The sequence below is a fragment of the Notamacropus eugenii genome, chromosome 3 (assembly GCF_028372415.1).
Source record: "Notamacropus eugenii isolate mMacEug1 chromosome 3, mMacEug1.pri_v2, whole genome shotgun sequence".
Classification (NCBI taxonomy): domain Eukaryota; kingdom Metazoa; phylum Chordata; class Mammalia; order Diprotodontia; family Macropodidae; genus Notamacropus; species Notamacropus eugenii.
This window is the reverse complement of record NC_092874.1, coordinates 668497-690517: the sequence shown is the minus strand read 5'-3', so window position 1 is coordinate 690517 and position 22021 is coordinate 668497. Positions and strand designations below refer to the sequence as shown.

General features: G+C 50.6%; 1 protein-coding gene across 1 annotated transcript; it reads left to right on the top strand.

Annotated features, from left to right (window-relative positions):
* Positions 1-387: 387 nt before the first annotated feature.
* On the top strand, positions 388-20347 carry LOC140532341 (serum paraoxonase/arylesterase 1-like). The gene is made up of 8 exons (XM_072650738.1): positions 388-513; positions 5519-5589; positions 9047-9102; positions 11636-11808; positions 14851-14973; positions 15831-16031; positions 16820-16901; positions 20156-20347. The coding sequence occupies exons 1-8, from the start codon at positions 437-439 to the stop codon at positions 20330-20332; spliced, it is 960 nt and encodes a 319-aa protein (XP_072506839.1). The 5' UTR covers positions 388-436; the 3' UTR covers positions 20333-20347.
* The last annotated feature ends 1674 nt before the right edge of the window (positions 20348-22021 follow it).

Genomic DNA, 22021 nt, shown 5'->3' with positions numbered 1-22021 from the left:
ACCTTCCCCTCCCATCCTCTCCTCTCTCCACAGAAGCAACCCTGGCCCCTTTGGAACAGCTCCCAGAGAGGGCAAGGTTTTTTCCACATGTGGAGCTTCAACTTATTTCTATGGCTTCCGCCCTTTGCTGAGAATCACAGCCTTTAGGGTGAAACAGGAGAACTTAGCCCAACTCCTCTCCAAGGGCCAAGAGGTCTCTTCCAGTAGTCAGCCCTCCTCTCCTGGCAGGCCTGCCGGGCACAGATAAAGAGAGCTGCCAGGAACCCACTCGCAGGGACCTTGGGAGAGAGCGCCTGGCTGGGGATCCAGAGGGGGTGGGCCGGGACACCAGTCTGGGAGAAGGGCGGAGAGGCAGGTTAGGGGTGGGGAAACCTCCTCCTCCTCCTTACCACACCCCATTCTGTCCACTCCAGCTGACTAAGCAGCAAGTTCTGCCATGGCTCGGGGTCTACTGCTGCTCAGTCTAGTGGTCCTGGCACTGGCTTTTGTGGCGGAGAGACGGGCGGCATTTAGGTGAGCTGCGGAGAGGTGGCTGGCACGGGAATGGGGCTTCAAGGCTTTGTGAAAGAGAGGTAGCCCCTTGCCTGAAGGTGGCAGAGGCCAGTCCTGGGGTATGGGAGTGGAGAATCCTGAAGGCAGCCCCTCAGGACTGGGCCCACCTCAGGGAAGGCACAGATGAGATGGTCCAGGGATGGGTGCCGTGTTAGCCTAGGACCATGGGCAGAAACCCCCACACCCACGACATTCTTCTAGGGTACAGCATGCCCTGAGCCTCCCAGGACAAGGGGAAAACTCCCTCCAAGGGTCACTTGGAGAGGCTCAGCAAGGACCAGCAGCTTCCCTGTCTTGGGTGGCAATGAATGAGGAGGCAGCCCAGACCCATTCTTGGAACATCTGACCCTGTGTATTGAAGACAAGCCCAGTTTCCCAGAGGGAAGGGAAGTATCTTGCAACTGGTCTGGTGCTGAGGGACACCAACCTTAACCCTAAATTCATGCTGGGTGAATCTGGGGCCAGGCAGAGAGGAAGACTATGGCACAGCAAGGCCCACAGTGATCACTGTCACTGGCCTCAGGATGTAAGACTGAGGGCTCCAGAGAAGGTGGAAAGAGGTCAGGGGTCCCCTGGGAGCTAAGGCCCCTTGGGCACTCTGCAAGGGCTCACCATCCCTTTTCTGGGCCAACCTATGCAATAACCCTTGTGGAGCCTCCCATTTGGGGTGCTATAGACAGTGGAGAAAAAGGAGGGCAGGCATACTTGGTCCTTCCACTTGAGAAGCTTTGCCAGGGCTGGGGGCAGCAGACAGGAGCTATACTTCCTTCGGCCCCAAGAGAGTTCAGGTGGGCTCCTGACCCCATTTCCATGCTAAAGAGCTCTTTAGCCAAGTCTGGAAGCACAAGGGGAAGAGGTATGCCATCCAGATGTGGTAACACCCTCCAACAGTCTCGCCCCAGGTGAGGAAGACTAGCTCATAGGTCTTGAGAGAGTGACAGAGTTCCAAGTAGTACCAGCACCTCAAGCGGAGAAGCAGCAGGCCTTTCTCCAGGCAGCATAGAATATGCTACCTACCTACCTACCAGAATATACTGGCAGGCAGAGGTTCCAGAAATGGAGACTTGGCCCCCAGCAACCCTGCCTTCTCCCCAACACATCATCCCACACAGCAGCTGTCTGCCTTCCAGCACCTCAGAGGGGGCCAAGGTCAGTATCTGCTGGGATGTCTCCTCCTTTGCTCCTAAATCCATACCTTCAGCCAAGGCTTAAGGGAAGAAATCACTGGTTGAAGAAAGACGTGCCTTCTCCCAGACTGTGGCCTGTCCCGTCCAGCTCTTGGTAACCCCATGTGGGGCTTTCTTGGCAGAGATCCTGGAGTGGTTGGCCATTTCCTTCTCTAGCAGTGAACTAGATGAGGAAACTGAGGCAAACAGGGTGCTGTGACTTACCCAGCATCACATCCCACAGCTCTTAAGTGTCTGAGGTCAAATCTGAAGTCAACAAGAGGAAATCTTCCCGACTCCAGGCCCCGTTCTCTGACCACTGTGCTGCCAAGCTTCCCCTTCCCCTCCCCTATCCCCTCCTCCTCTCCTCCTTTCTTCCTGCTTGGATAAGCCTGGACCTGGGGCAAGGGCCCAAGCCTCCTCCTGCCTGCAGGGCCATGTTTTAACTACATGTGAGTTGTGCCAGTGGGAGCCCTAGCTGCTGCATGTGCTGAGTCATGACCAATCAGGACCAAGCAGCGCCTGGAGAGCTCCGTGGGGATTTGGGGCCTGTAATTAAGGTCTCCCTGGTCTAGGGTTTCATCTCTGACTGGACCTGAAGAAGGGATCGGGTGACCTGCTCATAAGGTACCAAGAAGGGGAAGATCCCAGTCTTAGGACTTCTCATGAGCAGCGCCTTAATACCAGACTGGGAGGCTGGAAGGCTGGGAGGCTGGGAGGCCCAGCACAGAGTCCTTTAGCAAGGACAGGGTCCGGAACCCTCCTGAACTGATCAGCCTGGCAGGATAGAGCTGGAGGCATGCTGCTGCCTGGAAGGCTGGAAGGTCAAGCTAGAGGCAACCTTAGGCCTTTACTCTAGAATCTCCTAGCCCTGGTGGGGTGGGAGTGGGTGGGGTGGGGAGGGAGGGTAGAATTGCCCCTATTTTAAAGAGGAAGAGCTAAGACCCAGAGAGGATTTGATTAAATGCATAGCTGAAGAGAAGGTCTTTTCTGGGGGTTCCTGGGAAGAAGTGACTTTGCTCTTCCAGGGGACATCCCCCAAGGGGTGCTGTGGAGCCAGACAGGGCTCACTTGGGCTCCAAAGCTTGTGTGGACAGTAGAGCACTGGAAATGAAGCAGCTGGAGCCCAACCTGAAGGCAACAACATGGCAAAGGCGCACCCTGGGCAAATTCCTCTGCTCCCTACAGCCGCAGCCTCTCCTGAGGCTTCAGGCCTCCAAGGGGAGGGAGCTCAACTTGGACCCCACCCAGCAGACACGTATTAATCCTATGCTGTGTGCCAGGCATGGAGCCAGGGGCTGGGGAACAAACACAAAGTAAAACCCAGTCCCTGCCCATTTGAGAGGGCAAGGGCTCTTGAACTGAGCCTAGAAAGGAGGCAGAGGGGAGCAGGGAATGGTGGGCCATCTCCCCCGCCAGTCTGCCCTCCTCCCACGTGCTCTGGTTCTATGGCCACCTCAACCTCAGTGAGGTCCCTGGCACCCCAGGCTCCAGCTCAAACTTTCACACAATCTCAGAGATGGGGACACAGATCCCCCCACCCCCGACTTCATGTGGTTTTGGGGAAGAAATGACTTTTTAAACCTCGAAGTGCCATCGAAATACCTTGATATCCTCCAACCTCTGCTGGTTCAAGACCCGGACTCTGTCTGGGAACCCTGGCTCTCCCTCTCTTCACAGAAGCCTACGCCCCACCCCCCCATCTCTGTCTCTGTCTCTGTCTCTGTCTCTGTCTCTGTCTCCTGTCTCTCTCTCTCTGTCTATTTCTCTCTGTCTCTCTCTGTCTTTCAGTCTCCTCTCTGTCTCTGACTCTCTCTGTCTGTCTCTTTCTGTCTCTGTCTCTCTGTCTCTGTGTGTGTCTCTGTGTGTGCGTCTGTATGTGTCTGCCTGTCTGTCTCTCTCTCTTTCTCCCTCCCTCCCCTGTCTTTTGGCTACAATCATCTGCAACTTGTCCTCCCTGACTCTAGTTTCCAAATCCATTTGGCCCACAAACCTTCAGGGTTCTCTCTTGCCTCTGGGATAAACTGTGAGCTCCCTGACCTGGCATTTCTCTTCCTGGCCTTCTTTCTCATGTGTCATTTCATAAATTCTCTCATCTAGCCAGATAGAAATGCTCCCCACTCCCTGATCTTACCCTGTCTGATCTTTCACCCAGGACTTTGCACCCCTGGTGTGTCTGGGTTGGTTCCCCTAGTTTTGGGCTTCTCAAGCCCTCCCTGACTTCTGAGGCTCAGCTCTCAGGTCTCCTTCTCCCTGAAGCCTTCCCTGATTTCTAAATCCAGAAGTGACTTCTCATTTCTCACTGCTCACATCCTTCAGGCCTTTCCTGGGCATTTACATTCTCACCCTGTCCCAACTGTCCAGCCCACATACACCAGTCCCTACTGGACTGGAAGCTTCTGGAAGGGAGGGCATGGGAACCCTTTTCTCTTGCATCCTTACCTGCCCAGCACAGAGCACATCACTTTACACATGGGAAATGACCAATGTCTGGTTGAACAGGCCAGGCTGTGCTCCTAAGACAGTGGCAGACCTAGTGAGGTCCCTGAAGGACAAGTCTTCGGGGAGGAGGGCAATGCCAACCTCTCTGGTCTCCTGCTCACTGTTGAAAATGCACCATCTTGACAAGCAAACTTGGGCTCTCACAAGCTCTACCTTTTGCTGCCTGCTGTCTCACAAACCCATCCTTCTCTCTAAGCAACCTGGCACTTAAGAACTCTCTCCCTGACCTACTGCCCCTTCCCCATGGGACATCTGTCTTCTAGCATCATCTTCCTTTCAGTGACACAGCTGCCATTTCTGACTGGTGTGACCAAGCCCATTTTCTTTTCGGAGTCTGTGTTTCCTCCCCTGTAAAATGAGAGGGTTGGAATAAATGAGCTGTCCAGCCCCTCCAACTCTAGCTGGGGTCTGAGTAATCTTTTCTCCCAAATGAACTGCCCAAACCTGGTAAAGCCTTACTGACTACCCAGTTCATCTAGAATGGAGATGGTTGGTCCTACCTACTTCTCCAAGTACTCTTCCCACCAAGGAGCCTCTCTCTCTCCTCCAGTCAGCTCCATCCCCTCCTTATTGCCCAAGGGCATCCTACTCCTTCCACCTTCAGTCTTTCACTGTGGTACTGAGCCTCCTTCCCCCTCATGGAGTTGAGTTCTATTCTTGGAGGATGTGGTCAGGACCCCTCTTGTGGGGACCTTTCCTCGAGTGCCTCTTTCTTGGGTCTCTGCAGTGCTTAGAGTGGCTATCACACAATCCTATCCCCAACACTTCAACGCTGTCTCCTGTACATCTGTATCATCTTCATGGTGCCCTTTACCCAGAGCAGGCATACCACCTCCACCCTCCCCAAGTCTGTCGCCTCTCCAAATCAGTTCCCCCATTTCTCCAATGTCCATCCACAAAGAGCAGAATATTACTCTTGCTCCCTCCCCCCCCCATCTCCCTTGCCTCACTCATTGCTAAGGCCTGGGGACCCTTCTGGGCTAACTGGTTAGGAGCTGCCCCCTCTCTGCTGAGGGCCTGTCAGTCCCCTGTCCGGGGGTGAGCATGAAGACCTCTCCTTAGCTAAGGAGGCCAATTTGACCTCTTTGTCTGCCCTGAGGTCCTCAAGGCCCATGTTTGGAGGGGCCTTTGCTCTCTGTCCTCAGACAGGATTGCTCTCTGCCTTGGCCAAAGGTCCAGGTGCTTACTCGGTGAGGCTGGGCAGGGCAGTGGCCAAACCAGGGAGACCAAGAGCATGATTTCACACATTTATGTCATTCCATGTGATTTTCCGTTTGTTTTCTCTCTATCCTGCTCAGAGCCCGGATCAATGCATCCCGAGAAGTGAAGCCCCAGCAGCTACCTCACTGCCACCTCATCAAAGGGATCGGTATGTTCTGGGACGGCTCTCCAGCCTTGGGCTGGGTGGAATTATTTTGCAATTGGCTTGTGAATTTAGCTTCTAAGGAAACAATCCCAGAGTCCTTTGATGCAGAGAATGTGGCCATATTTAACAATGAACACCAGACTATTTCACAATTAAGCCCTGGGCCTGTTTACATGACCTTGAACCCTTGGGTGATTTAGTGAGTTCAAAAGTCACTATACGCCAGCAGAGATGGGAGGTGAGGATGGGTGGTGAGGACAGGGGGTGGAGTTAGAGGGGCACTTGGAAATAAAGGTCTTGAGCACGTGTGTACACACACAACACACACATGCACATACGTATGCAAGTTTGCACAGCAGTCACCGTGTACACGTGTATATACCCATGTGTTTACAATGTGCACTGCGTACATTACACACATGTACATGCTTGTGCACATATGCACAAACACACACAGGGTACAATGCCATGCACATGTACACAAATAAACACATGTACACATGTGCACTTGTGCTCTCTCTCTCCTTCCTCTCCCTCCTCTTCCTTCTCCTCCTCCTCTCTCTGTAACTCCTGTCTCTGTCTCTGTCTCTCTCCCTCACACACACACACACACACACACACACACTCACATACACAAACACACATACACACACACACCCTCACCCTCCCTGTGCCCACTTGTCTGAGATGCAGCTGAGAACTTTGAAGTATGTGAAAGGGGGCTCTGAGCACTGGAAACAGATGCTGAAGAATGCTGGTACCCAAGGATGCCCAGGTGCTTTGTCCACATCAGGGAAGCTCTGCAGGCCACCCTCACTCAGACCCTAACCCTAACCCTAAATGCGCTCATTCATCTGACCTTCAGCTTAGCTGCTTTCTGAGCCCCTAGAAAGAAGTGGGATGAGATTGCTAAGAGACTAGCACTCTAGAAGCACCAAGGCAGATAAAGAGGCACCAGGTAAAGGCACAAAAGCGGTGGGTGGCTTGAGGCCCATCAGTGTTGTGGCCATCCCAGCTGTTCGATGTGGCTGAGCAAAAAACTGACCTTGCAGGTGAGGAGCTTGGGCAGTCTAGGCATGGCCCACCCATGCCACCACTGAGGAGCTAGGGAAGTATGGGTAGGATGCCAGCCAAGCCACCACTGAGGATCGCAGGGCATCCATGCACCTACATCACAAAGAGCACTAAGTGCCCCCATGACTTTGGCTTTAACAACAGCCTCCATTTCACAAAGCAGGCGATGGCAGTTTTGGAAAGCATACCATCCAAACAGCTGAAGTTACTATGGGTTTTGACCCTTGCAGCCAAAGGTTTCAGTTATCTGGAAAGAAGTTGGTCATTCAGCAGGGAAGCTCCCACATGCCTATGTACGTGTAGCAGGAGGGTGGGCATCATTGTGCCTGCAGTGATGGTGGCCTAACTGACTTTCCACCATCTCTGGGCAGGGTCTGGGAAGCCTCACTCCCTGTAAAGCAGGCCCTTCCTTCTGTACCACCTGGGGGGGGAGGTCCCTTCCTCTGGGAGCTAGAGCACATTTCAGAAAGAAACAAGGCAAGCTCCAGCACAAGCCTCAGCTTCTCCATGTGAGTTGGGGTCCCAGGTCACTCACTGGAGCCATCAACACCCAGAAAGTTCTTCAGAGCTTCCCAGGGACCTGTCTTTGATAATGTAGTGCAGGCTTTTTGGGGACTTGGAGAGGTCCCCGTGTGTACTTGCTCAAGAAGAACAGGTCTGGAGGGATTTTGATATGGAATCTGGGCTGCGACTGCTGCAGTGGGGATCTTCAGAGACTTTTTCCTCTGGAAGCCTGAGCATAGCATTAGCAAACCAAGCCATTCTGTGATGAACCCAGAAGTTCTGGGTTCAAGTCCTCTTCCCTTTGAGCCTCTGGCTGCATGACCCTTCTCAGTGTCCAAGGTAATGAGAGGCTACACAGAGTGTACCTACTGCATCCATGGAGGGACTGTCCTCAGCCAGGAGCCTCCAAAGTCTGAAATCCCAGGGTCAGCCCCTGTCTGGACCTTGTAAACAAGAAAATCTGGGAATTGGGACTCAATGAAAGGAGGCCTTTCTCCACCAAGTCACAACTTAGCCGTTTTTATTCAAGACCATCAGAGAACATCTAGGTCTTGATCTGTTGTCTGGAAGCCAAGCAGCATCTCTCTTTTTTTTTTTTTTTTTTTTTTTTTTTTTTTATTAATTTTTTTATTTTTTTTAATGTTTAACAATCACTGCCATACAATTGCGATTTTATCCCTCCCCACCCACCCCCCACTACCTCCCTCCCTCCCCACGACTGCATACAATTCTGTATAGATTCTACATATACTTTCCTATTGAGTATATTTTCACTATCGTCATGCTATGTAGTCAGACTAAGATAAATGAAAGAATCCGTATAACAAATCAGAACATGATACACAAACAGATACACATACACAGACATGATCTGCTACATTATGTGAGTGACTTCCATATTTCTCTCTCTGAGTGTGGAAGGCTTTTTGCCTTGAGGTCCACCATTGGGATTTTTTTTTTTTTTTCAGAAGTTCTTGTGTTATTACAAAAATCTAAGTCTACCAGAAAAAACTCTCACACACTGTGGTTGTTGCTGTGCATAAAGTTCTCCTGGTTCTGCTCCTTTCACTCAGCATCAGGTCATATAAGTCCTTCCAGGCCTCTCTGAAGTCTTCTTGTTCATCATTTCTTATGGCACAATAGCAAGCAGCATCTCTTGAAAACTTCCAGAGTTCAGCCTTGGATGAGGTACTGGGGCAAAGGCAAGGACAGGCAAGGCAGATGAGGACAAAGTGGGTGTAGACAGGGAGAGTGAGAAGGCTGAACCTCCACAGAGGTCGGCGTGCTGGGGAACAGACCTTTCAGAATGTGAGGATAATGAGGGTGCTTGGCCCACAGTCCCCTAACAGTGAGTGAGTGTGGGTGTGAGTGTACAGGTCTAGTCAACCACACCAGTCACATTTCTGTCATTACGTTTAAAACCAAATTTCATTTGTGAATTGTAAAACCATCCTTTCATTTTCACATGATCATTCAGTGAGATCTGGAGTTCACAGAATCCCAGGTTTGAGATGAAGGTAAGGAGAAAGTGAGAAGACTGGCACCTGAGAATGCCTCCAAGGCAGGGGTACTGAGAGGAATGTTAAAAATCCACTCCCGACGACGTATTTTTGTCAAATCTTGGCCTTGCTAGGGACGATGGAGCCAGAGTGAAGCCTTCTGGGACTCTGAGGGGTCAATGAACTCCTCAGACCTTCTGGAAAGTGGAGTCAGTCATATTCCTGTCCACCTCCCTCGAAGGGCCCTGTGGAACAGTGATTTAGGAACCTTTCAGCTCCATAGACACGGGAACTGGTCCCACTCAGATCCTCTGGTGTCATCCACGCTCTTGCCACCACCTCACATTCCAACCACATCCCACCTCCAACCTCTTCTCTTGCAGAAACTGGCTCTGAAGACCTGGAGATACTCCACCATGGCCTGGTTTTCCTGAGCTGTGTGAGTGTTGTCTATCCCCCTCAAATGCTGCCTGGCAGGGAACTCCAGGGGGTCAGTTGAGCTCTGTGGGTGGGCTGCTTTTGTTCTGGGCATGTGCAGAAGCAGTCACGGGTGTTGGTGACTAACTGTGTAGCACTGGGCACTCAAGAAAGGCCTCCAAGGCAAAACCCCTGTCCTCTCCCTCTCCCATCCTTGGCTCTGGGGCTTTGGCAAAACGGTTTGTGCAAGGAGTGAAGGTTCAGATTAAAGTCTCTGTCTCTCTGTCTTGGTCTCTCATTCTCTGTCTCAGTCTCTCCCTCTTTTTCCTTGTCTCACTTGAAGTGATCCCTCTCCTTGAAAAGTCCAGTCCCTTGCCATGCATAAATGATTCCGTTCAGTCCCATGTTCTCTAGAACATTGATCTCTATCACCCTAACTTTCTCACTTAGATTTAGTCTTTCCTTGACTCTTCCCTCCCCCTTCCTCATTTACATCTTTTTCCGGCATTAATCTGCTTGGACTGGTCAAAGGCGCCTGAGTTGGGGGATGACAGCTTATGGGAGCTGCCCATAACTGGACCCATTACTCAGCCAACTTCTTCATTTTCCAGCCTCATGCTAGGTCCTGGAAGGATTCATTTCTTTTGTGTTCCACACAAAGATATCCCTCCCTTCCCTCCCCCCCACCCCTCCAGTCTCTATACTCCTAAGTAATAACTAAATAATTCTTGGTACACGGAGCTTTCATTCCCATGAGAAACCCAAGAGCAGAACTACTGGACCAAAGATGAAAAGGGATGGGGAGCAGAAAGTGCCCACCAGAGATCAGCACCAAGGCAGCTTTCACATACGGCTCCAAGGAGGCTATCTCAATAAACCAAGCCCATTCAGCATCATGGTACCTCTTCCTCCTCACTCTCCAGGCACCAGCATCAATATAACAGCAGCATTCACCATAATGTCTCTGAAGGAAAGAAATCGGGCCATCATCTCCCCCAAGATGCCCATGCTGTCCGTGCTTCATGCTGCTTCCACTTCCATCCCTGGCCTCTCGCCCTCTGGGAACAGATGGTCAGCATGACCAAGCCCACACCATCATTGAGGGCAGTGGGGATACCATCACTGTCAAGACTCAGAGCACTTTCAACAACACTGAGACCTCCTTCAAGTCGGGTGTAGAGTTTGATGAGACAACAGCTGATGAGAGGAAGGTCAAGTCTCTTGTTACCCTGGACAGAGGCAAACTTGTCCATGTCCAGCAGTGGGACGGGCAGGAGACCACACTCATTTGGGAGCTCCAGTATGGCAAGCTCATTTGGACAGTAACCCACGGCAGCGCAGCCTGCATTAGGAGCTCTGAGAAGGAGGCAGCTTGAAGCCAGACCACCTTTCACTGTTACCTCCTCTGTCGATGGCTATCACTGAACTCACCATCAGATTGCCTCATTTCTGCATTTATCCCCCTCCCCACTCCAGTGTTTTGTACCAATTGACTCTGGTCAATTGGAAGTGGAAACCATGGTCCTGTCCTGGTCCTGGTTGAAGCCCATTCTGTAATTTTTTCAAACTGCCTCTGACGGGTGGTCCAAGCCAACAAAGCAGATCCCAGTCAGTCCTTCAAAAAAAAAAAAAAAAAAGACAGGTTGTGAGCCTGAACCTGGACCCAAGAGCAGGGCTCTGGCCTCATGAAGCATCATCTTTGTGGACTGATTGCCCCCAGACACCCACACCTCTGCACAGTCTGCTCCAGGAAGCCTTTTCTGATAGCCCCAGGGCTCCCTTGGTGCCTTGTATGGACATGACTTCCCATTAGAATGTGAGGGGATGAGCTGCTTCCCTTTTGTCCAGGGGCCAGGCATCTGCAGCAGCCAGCATATCCAGCAGGAGGTGCTTAATAAATGCTTGCTAGTTGATTGGTTGGACCCAATGGCCCCCATTTCTGAATCCAAGAGTTTTCAGTTATTATCCTCCTAACAGTTCCCAAACCATTTTGATCTTTCTCCTTGCTCAGTCGAGAGGCAGAGCAGCTAGTTTCCTCTCCTATGGTATTCACTCTTTACAGAGAGGCCATTACAGACACTGGCTCACCTCTCAGTCTGCTCTTCTCTGTTGGGTCATCTGAGGTCTTGTAACTTCTTGTCATAGGCTGGAAGCAAAATCCAGAAGCCAGTGGTTTGGAGGTCCCAGGGGCTTTCCCAGTCAGATTTATCTGGAGTCTAGGGCATCATTCTCATGTTTAACTCTAGATATCTTCATGAGAGACCCAACTGGTCTTCCTAGTGTCAGGAGTGAGTGCAGTCCACATTTATTAAGCACCTACTGTGTGCAGAGCTGTGTGTTAGGCATGGGATGGGGGGGGGGGTGAGCATATGTTTAGATGTGTCCATAATTCAGTCAGCAACTTGAGGTGTTCAAAAAGATTCAGGGGGAAAGCTGCTGAGTCTCCAGAAACAGAGGCTACGTGCACCTGACTTGGATGCTGTTTCTGCATGATGGGTCAGTCTGTTTCTGCATGCATTATCAATACACATGTCCTCTTCTATGTTTTTTTAAAGGGATTAAAATATCCAGGCATGAAGAACTTAGATTCCCACAAGCCTGGAGAAATACTTCTGATGGATCTGAATGAAGAAAACCCAGAGGCTGTGGTGCTGCCAATCCATGGGGATGGGCTGGACAGGGCTTCACTTAACCCACATGGGATCAGCACATTCACAGATGAAGGTAAAATGCTGGGGTTATTGGAGAAGGAGTGTCCTTAGGCATGTGGCCCCACATTTTCCTCAAGGCCTCAAGGCTGAACCCAGGCATAACTGTAGTCTGGGTCTGAGACTCCCCATCACAGTCATAGGACAGAGCATGCATACACATGTGTACTTACACATACATATTCATGCATACATACATGGAGATGCATCCTAGAGTACAGTTTCCATATTAGCTAGATATCGCCTAATTAGATCTCAGAAGGATGCTTCAAGGCCCACAAAGCCTTTTGAAAATAGCGATTTAATTGTGCAAATGTTTGTGATGTCTTTCCATATGGTGCTCTAGTCAAAATGAGACTAGGTTTGGCATCACGGGAGCTGAGTTTGAATCCCTTCCCTAATAATTGTGGGACCTTGGACCCATCAGTTCCCCCCTTCTGGACTGCATTTGCTCTTCTAAAAAAGTCCAGGAGTTTGGACTTGCTAACCCCAAAGATCCCTGCCAACTTGAACCTCTTGGACCCTGGGGGTAGGCATGGACTGCCTAAAAGGCTGCTGGACCACAACCATCTCCTAGAAGCTGCTCAGGAATGAGCTAGTGGAGCTCAGCTCAGAGGGAAACAGTTCCCTCCATCAGAAGGGGTTCCCAAGGGTGTGGGTGCCCTCCAGGGGCAGTGCCCTCCCCCACCTCCCCCAGCATCACCAACCCTATCGCCTCTGGCAGAGAAGTGCTGCCCCTGAATTTCTGGTCTCTTGACTCCCTTCTGTTAAGATTAATTATCTGAAATAAGAAATTTCTGAGGCTTATTTTTGAGGGAAAACAATTTAACAATAAGGCTAACAAGTTACCATTAAATCAGGTCACCAAATTCCTCAGGAATGAGTGACAAAGAAGGGATTTACAGATTGATTTTTGAAACAGAAAAGAGAAATTTAAAAATCCGGAAGCTTGCTTTGAACATAATTCAGTTGGACAAGAGAGATCATTTGCCTCGTTCACTTTTCCCAGGCAACACCTGGCTGTCAAAGAGAAGTCCTTGTGTCCAGGGGATGCCTTGGTAACCAGAAAGCTCACTGAGAAAGGAGAACTTGGGGTTTGGAGGGAATGGTCATCCACCACCCTCCAGCAACCCAAGATTCCATCCTTTGCCTTAGACTTAACCTTGAGCTCAAGAGAGAAGGGGGCCTCTCAGTCACAAGGACTGGAAAGGGGAAGTGAACCATTAGACAACCCTGCCTTCTCCAGCTGTCTTTAAAAAGAGTCTTATAATCCTGTGATTATTTGGGTCCTATGAAGGTAAAATTATCTGCTACTAAATGAGAATCTTTTCAATCTGTTCACTAAATCGATAGGTAACCTAAGAGAAGATGTTTGTTAGCCTGGCTTAGCTGTTAGGGCTCCCAAAGAGGGCTACTTAATCCTACAATCAGACTAAAACTAAGTCAAAGTAATGGCTATGAACTGATTGAAAGGCTGTGCTTGACAAGGGGACCTGTTGGCCTTTCCCTGACCAGTGCCTCAGTTTCTCTGCCCCATTCATTCTCCTTGAGCCTCTGTTCCCTGGGCTCCTTCCTTAACATGGGACTACAACTGTTCTGTCAAAGTGCTTCTTGGGCCCCCAGCCAGCTGCCTCTTCTGTCCATATCCTCCTCAACTATCTAGGGCATTGTATCCAGCCACCCTCTCTGCTCGCCCTCCTTCATCACCTTTTCTTCTCCTGGCCTCCATCAGTTCATTTCCCTTCTTCCACCTCATATTGGTGACTGAAGGCATAGTCCTATGTTCCCTCTTCCCCCACTGATCCTGGGCTAGCTTCACCAGAATCACACCTCCAAGCACTCCTTCATGGCAGTAACTCCAAAACCAACAAATCTTGTCTTTTCATGGATCCCTGCTAGACACCTCCACTAGTCCATGGCACCAGTATTCTCCCAAGACCCCAAGCTCCAAGTCTTGGTATTCCAGCTTCTTTATCTCCAATCAGGTTTGGACCTCCTAAGCAATCCACTGTTCTTGCCCATTTGTCTTCTGTACCACGAGGGGCCCAATAAGACCCTTATGGAGGCAGCATGGCATTCACTATGGAGTCAGAGAACCCGGCTTTGCATCCTAGCCCCTCCCTGGGTGACCAGTGGCCTCAGTTTCCTCACCTGTCAAATGAGGGCCTGGACTAGACAGTTTGTAAACCATTCTGGTCACTTCTCACTTTCATAACACAGTTTTAGCATAACACAGCAACTGGAAGGCTGGATATGGAGTCAGGAAGATCTGGGTTCAAAGCTCGCCTCTGGCACTTAGCTGTGTAATGGGCAACTCTTAACATCTCTGAGACTGAGTTCTTTGCCTGCAAAATGGGGATCAGAATGCCTGGAGTGTCCCTCCACATAATTGCTGTGAGGCCCAAAGGAGACAAAGTACCACTCAAGACCTTGAAGGGGCCAAAGACATTTTGGTAGTTTTCACAACTGTGCCCCCTCTCATCCACCCTGCAACCTGCTAACATGGCTGCCCATTTCCCTGCCATACCAAGTCTTGCCTGCTCTTCCTGTCTTTCAGGGCAGCCTTCCCCAAATCTAGACCCTGCCACACACATACAAACACACACAAGCACAACCCTCTGCTCCTCAAGAGCCCAGTCCACTGCACATGTCCTCCACATGCCTAGCAGCTCCTACTGTTCTCTGCCTAGTGCAGACTCCACCTGAGCAGATGTAGGCTCCTGTGGTGGGGGGTGGTCCCATTACCCCCCCAACCCCAGTGACTCTTCCTGAATCCCCAATCTCTCATACTTCTACATGGAGGTTCCAGGGCAGACAGAGACTAATGAGGGCTTTGGCATATTCCTAGACAGGCTCTGATTCTCCTGCTGGGGAGGCTTCTTGGTACCTTCACATAGCCTTGAGCCTCCAGGGACAAACAGTCCTATCCTGCTTTATCCTCTCCTGGGCATCAGGTCTAGCTGTTTTCCCTCCTGGGGCCAGATAAGCCCCATGAGTCAGGACTGAAGCCACCAGCTTCTGGACTGGGTTAATGCCTGGTTCTCTGTGCCTCCTCTCAGATGTACCGTGTACCTGTTTGTGGTGAATCACCCACACTTCAGGACCACTGTGGAGCTGTTTCAGTTTCAAGAAGAAGAAAGATCCCTTTTGTACCTGAAAACAATACAACATGAACTGCTTCCCAAGTAGGGCCCCAAATGGGGACATGGTACACCTTCCCCCACCCCTCTCCCTGGGCCTGAGGTGGGGATTGCCTCCAATGTCTTGCTCCTTGGACCTGATGACAGGGAGGGGGGATTTTCCTGAGGGGTCTTCCTAGGCATTTTTTACTTTGGGTCAGAGGAACGGATGGGGACAAGCTCCAGGAGGTATCCTTTCCCATGCCACCAGAAATCCTCCACTTCTCTTCCTCCCACAGTCATGAGAAAACTATGAGACCAGGGCCCTGAGCATCTCTCCTGCAGCATTCTTGGAAGATGCTCTGTCCTTTGCTCCTTTGGATTGTTCTGGCTAAGCTTCCCAAAGCGTCAGCCCATTCTCTATCCCCAGCCCAATCATTCCCTCCACCTCATCATCTGAGTCTAGTTCCATTTAGGTACAACCTTTATGCCAATCAAGGAGCCACCACCAGGCCAATGGGGAGAGTGGCATCCAGAAGGGCAGTAGCCTCATCTCTCCTTGGCTCTTCTTGACTGATGCTGCTGATGCAGTTGGCCCCCAGTTCTGCCAAAAGGGTCCAGGTCAAGCCTGCAATGTGACATCTGGGTTCTCAGTAGGACTAGGGAAGGCACCTCCCCCATGGGCCACCCTTCTCCCCTATCTGGCTCCCACCAGGCCAGAGCAGCCCCTTATTGACAGCTCTGCACCAGGGGTGTGGCCCACATTCTGACCCTCAAGGCACAAGAGCAGGCATTTCTTGGGGATGGAAAAGCCCATGGCTACCCCTCAAGTGTGGTTTTTCATTATAGGGAAATTCCATTCCTGACCAAGTATAAATGTGCTTTTCATTCTGGAATGTTCTGTCCCTGTGTCTACAATGCAGTGTGAACGATCTCGTTGCTGTGGGACGTGAGCATTTCTACGCCACCAATGACCACTATTTCTCAGATCCCTCCCTCTGGCCCTGGGAGCTGTACTTGGGTTTGAAATGGTCGAATGTGGTTTACTACAGCTCGAGCGAAGTGCGTGAGGTCGCCAGCGGCTTTGACGTTGCCAACGGCATCAACGTTTCACCCGATGGGAAGTATGTGATCTCTTACAGAAGGCACCCAAATTTTCAACCTCAGAGCTCTTCCTAGGAATTTTCCAGGCCTGGTGGGGTTAATGCTAGATAGCACTGGGCTGAAACCAGAGAAAGGACCCAGAACAGACCAATGTGTAGAAGGATCCAAACTCTGGAGTTCTCATAGAACCGTCCATTCTCCTCACGACTTTGGTGGCAGATGCTGAGACTAACAGCTGCAACAATAGCTAATATTTATATAGCTTGCTAAGGATGGAAAAACCCTTTACATCTATTACCCCATACAAAGGCAGAGGTTAGGCACTGCCTGCCCTCAGAGAGCTTACATTCTCACCCTGGTAGGAAGCCGTGGCCAGGGGAGGGACTTTTTGACAGTGGAGCCATGGGGCAGGCAGTATGTTGGCAGTGTTATAAATGGGATGACAGGTCTTAGGACAAAAGGTAGAAAGTTGGGACGGGGCAGAGAGGAAGAACATCTCACCTCCCACCAGGCATAGTCCCTCATGGTCCAGGCTGGAGGGTGGAACAGCAACGGAAATGTGGGTGAGCAAGCAAGAAGGTGAAGACGTTGGCAGCAGTCCTAACAAAAGCATACTTGGACTGAGGCGCAGTGAGATCACACACGTTTTCTGAAAAGAAACGAGTTCTTTCTCAATGAATGGCACATGGAGGGAGTCATGGGGGTGGCTTATTCTTCAGAAGGAAAGGCCTGGTTTTGTGAAGACTGTTCCCTCACTTGCACATCCTTTATCTGGGACTTTTGATTGTCAATCTTTCTTCTCTTAAAGGTACCTTTATGTGGCTGAACTGCTGGGTCATAAGATTCATGTCTTTGAAAAACTTGCCAATGGTAACCTCAAAGCACTGAAGGTAAGATGCATTTTCTCACCAAGGCAGCAAAGAGAGGAAACCTCTCTGGGACTGAGCATGTCATGGGGCTACCTCCCTGAAAGAAATGCAAGTCCACCGATGACTAGTCTTGATGTAGGAATCCAGGGAGGAGGGGAACAAAGCTTGGTCAACCTGGATCCTTCCCAAAATGTAGGCCCCTGAAGGAATTCAACAATGGGAAAGGGGGGACAGCTTGATGAAGGGATGATCCAGGGTGAGGAGGTCCTAAGGGAAGATAGATGAGGCAGAGTAAGAAGCTGAGACAATAGGTCCAGTATCATGGCAGCATAGCTCAGAAAGCGGGAAGCAAAGCCAAGGAGCCCATGAATAGATACAGAAAACCCCTCCAGCATTTGGGGTCATTCCCTTGGAAGAAGCTCCCACTTTCACATGAATCCCACTCTGCCAGTCAGCAAGTTGTGGAGGGGGAAATACCTAAAGTCAGGAAAGTGCGAACAGGGAAATATTTTCTACTCTGAGACACAGTTAGAGAAGACTGGCCAGCACTTCATTTCTCTCTGAATTTGCTCCCTTGCTCTACTTTGAAAGTATGATTTTAAGAAATCCTGGAGTCATAACCATTGCTGAGTTCCAGGGGCCTCTCCCTTTCCCTAAGGAGTCTCCTCTGTTCTGGGCCCCTGCACATGGTAGGGCCAGTCTTCCATCAGAAGGGTAAAGCTCCTCCCCTCTTCTCACTCTTGGGCTCTCCTATCCCCCCCCCTCCCCGCCACAATGCCTGGGGGAAGATTTATTCATAGCCTCAGTTGTGCTTAATCTCTAGAAACCAGGAATCAGACAACTATTTATTTCCTACACACAATGGAAATGCCAGAAGATGTAGATAACTCTCAATGTGTATTGGCAATGACTTACCATTCACTTCATTATTGCCATTATTGCAATCCCACCTTATAAAGCAGTTTTTCCATTTCACTTCGGTCCTGCACTGTCCAAACAAACCCTGGCTTGTAACTTCTGAGAGTGGTCCTTTTCTCTGATGGAGAAACTCCCCCCACTTCCAGTTAGTTCCATCTGATGGGCTTAGGACCTCCTAAACTCTCCAGGTCATCTCTAAGACTCAGGACAGGTCACACAACACAGGGTCCCAGGCACAAGCTCTGCTACTTGAGTCCATGCTCCTCATGGAAGCAGGATGCATCTCCCCATCTCCTCACCATGAACCTAGTTAATGATGGGCAGTGCTCTTTCCACATGGGGTAGTCAGTAGGAGAGAGGGAGTCAGAAGCAGTCTTTCCTTTCTAACTGTCACGGCACCGTGTGTACTTGCTATTGTCCTGATCCAGGGCAGGGACTGTTCAGGATTACTGTGTCTCACCCAAAAGCCAAGTCCTTTTGGGACTGATGCACCACATGGCCAATAGCAGCTGCCAGGGCATCTCAAAGAATTTTAATACATGTGATCCTGCTGAATTTTCTTCAGTTCTTCCAAAATCTAGGGTGAAATGGAGATGTTTCATAAAGCTCACCTATAAGTTAGCAAAGTGAGATGGCAAGAGAGATAGCTCTGGTCATCTTGGGCTACATTCAGCGAGGATTGCTTTCTGCACAGGGCCACACCTCCTTGAGACAACTCCCTGTCTCTAGGCAGGTCAGCACCTTCATTTTGGACAGCTCCTGCAGCACTGAGAGTGGCATTTGTTGCGAATGCAGCAGAGGCTCCAGGGCTGCCACTCAGGGGATGGGCATCCTGCCATCCTCGTCAGACCTCATCTGCAGTGTAACTTTCGGTTGGGGGTGGCACATTTTAGGAAGGATAATGATGACCTTGGGCATGTCCAGAGGATGGTAACCAAGGTGATGAAGGACCTTGAGCCCATGACCAGCCTGGGATTGAGGTACTAGGCACTGTTAGCCTGGGGATCAGGAGGCTCAGGGGAAGTGTAACAGTCACCTTACAGAAGTCATAACGTGGAGGAGAGACAATAGTCCTGTTTGGCCGGGGCAGAATTAGGAACTGTGGAAGAAGTGACCAACAGGCCCACTGGTGGGCTTTCTCAGGCCTAGATTCTTCCTCAATGTGTGGCTTCTGGAGAGTCTTGGCAAGGAGATGGCCCGTGGAATTCAGTAATGGTTATGATTAAAGCGTTTCTTAATGCTTAGTCAGCAGCCATGGTTATCAGAGAATCAGTCAGTCGGGCACCATCTTCTGGCAGAAGCTGGCACATATTCACATGCAGCCAGAACATTAGTGAATCCAACTGTGAAGAAAGCCAAAAGCATCAACTCCCTTCCCCAGAGGCTGGAAAGTGGGATCTGGGGCCACATGTCCTGTTGGGGGAGGGGTCATGTCTTTCATCTCATTGGGGCTTGAAACAGACCAACTGGAAAGAGCGTTGGGCTTGTCAAAGGCCCAGGGTTTCCTCTCTGTCAATCAGCAAAAAAGTAGTGAGCTCATCGGCTCCAGTATGGGCCAAACTCTGGGCTGGGTGCCAGGAATACCGAGACAGAGGGGAAAGAGTCCTGCCCTTGAGTAGGCAGAGGTAACATACCCAGGTACACACAAAACACCCACACCCACAGCACATAACCAGCTCCCAGTGGATAGGAAGACATGAGCCTCTGGGCAGAAAAAGAAGGGCCTCCTGCAGCCTTGAAGGAATCCAGGGAGGCATTGGGGAGGTTCCCTAAGAGGCTGAGGCCAGGAAGGACAGAACTTCTGGCCTGGGGGATGGACTGGGTTGGGCAATGGAATGTCCTTTGTGAACAAGCACCTTGGGTCAGAGCTTCCTGGTCCTCACTGGAGGCTGTTCCCCAACACTTCCTTGTGTGCACGCGCATTGAGCATCCTTTAGGCTAGCCCAGGAAACATGCACATGGACCATCAGATCCCCTCCATTTGAGGTTTATTCCTCAGAACGGTACGGCTGGCTTTTTCAGGTGATTTAACCAATTGGGCCACTCTTCCTCCCCATCCCTGTCCCCTCTCCCTACTTCCTCTTTCCTTGACAGAAGAGGATCTGACTGGAGCATTACCTGCCTGCTGGGTCAAGCTTTCTCCCAGGTCCTTCACCACTCATTCTCTCACTCTGGGAAAATTTATCCACTATAGAAAAGCATTATGGAGGATGCCAATGAGTTTCTATTACTGCAATGTGCTTCTGGTACCAATGGCCCTGGGTCCCAGGCACTGCTGCTTCTGACATTGTTTGGTTGTCTCCCTTCTCTCCGTGTGTATCTATGTGTCTGTCTGTCTGTCTCCTGAAATTTGGAAGGCCCTTACTTTTGACACCCTGGTGGATAACTTGTCTGTGGATCCCACCACAGGGGACGTGTGGGTTGGATGCCATCCCAATGGCATGAAAATTTTCTTCTATGACCCAGAGGATCCTCTTCCATCAGAGGTGAGTTTTGTGAAGAAATTGAAACATTTTCTTTCTTCTTGGCTATAATGTTTCCACTGGAAAACATACCCCTTAACTTAGCAGAAGTTCTATGTTAAAGAGACATTTCAGCTGGAAAGGTGTTATTTAAAAAACCCCAGCAACTCTTCCATTTTACTTATGACTTGATCTGTCTCTGATTTTGTGGGGAATCCCAGTCAAGCCTGACGGGGCCAATCTGGCCTCCCAAGCAGAGAAGTGGGACCTTCCCTCTCAGCAGCCCTGAGGCAGAGCTGGCCTTTCTTTAGAGACTTGCGGGTTAACATTAAGAATCATAGTTTACATGTAGTGTGTGACCGAACATTTCAGAGACTTTGTCATTTAAATGCAGTGAGCAGAATGCTGGGTTTGGAGTGAGGAAGACCCAAGTTCAAACCCAACCTCCCACACTTTCTAGACGTGCGATCCTGAGCAAATCCCGTCACCTTGTCTGCCTCAGCTTCCTCAGCTGTGAAACAGGCATAATAACAGCATCAGTCTCCCAGGGCTGTTGTGAGACTCCAGTGAGATAATATTTGTAAAGCACTTAGATCAGTGCCTGGCATGCAGTCGGTGCTTAATAAATGCTTTTCCTCTTGTCTCCTCTCTTGTATGAGCTTTAGAACAAGCTTAGGAGGTTGACACTACCCTTCTGCCCCCCTCCCTCATCACACACACGTTTTTAGGATTGGGGAAATTGAGGCTGAATGGCCCCGGCCAGAAAGTTTCTGAGGTGGGACTTAAACCCAGGTCCCTTCTGACTCTAAGTCTAGTGTTCTAACCATTACGCCGCACTTCTCCTGCCTGCCCTGGTACATCACTTCACCTTCGTCCCCCAAATCACTTTCTGGTGATTGCTTGAAAATACCTCTTGTATAAGACCCTTGTGCTCCAGCTCTCACCCCAGTTAAACTAGTGACAATGCGGGGAGACAGAGAGAGAGAGAGAGAGAGAGAGAGAGAGAGAGAGAGAGAGAGAGAGAGAGAGACAGAAAGAGAGAGAGAGAAAGAGAGAGAGAGAGAGAGAGAGAGAGAGAGAGAGAGAGAGAGAGAGAGGAGGGAGAGAGAAAGAGAGAGGGGGAGAGAGAGAGAGAGGGAGAGAGAGAGAGATGGAGGGAGGGAGAGAGAGAGGGAGGGAGAGGGAGAGAGATGGAGGGAGGGAGAGGGAGAGAGATGGAGGGAGGGAGGGGGAGAGAGAGAGAGAGGGAGAGAGATGGAGGGAGGGAGGGAGAGGAAGAGAGAGAGAGAGGAAGGGAGAGAGAGGAAGGGAGGGACAGGGAGGGAGGGAGAGGGAGGGAGGGAGAGGGAGGGACAGAGAGGGAGGGAGGAAGAGGGAGGGAGGGAGAGGGAGGGACAGAGAGGGAGGGAGGGAGGGAGAGAAAGAGAGGAGGGAGAGAAAGAGAGAGAGAGAGAAAGAGAGAGAGAGGAGGGAGAGAGGGAGAGAGAGAGAGGGAGACAGAGACAAAGAGAGAGAGAGAGGAGGGAGAGAGAGGGAGAGGGAGAGAGAGAGGAGGGAGAGAGAGAGGGAGAGAGAGAGGGAGAGAGAGAGAGGGAGAGAGAGAGAGAAAGACAGAGAGAGGGAGGAGGGCGAGAGAGAGGGAGAGAAAGAAGAGGGAGAGAGAGAGAGGAGAGAGAGAGAAAGAGAGAGAGAAAGACAGAGAGAGAGAGGAAGGAGAGAGAGAGAGGGAGAGACAGAGGGAGAGAGAGAGAGAGAGAGGAG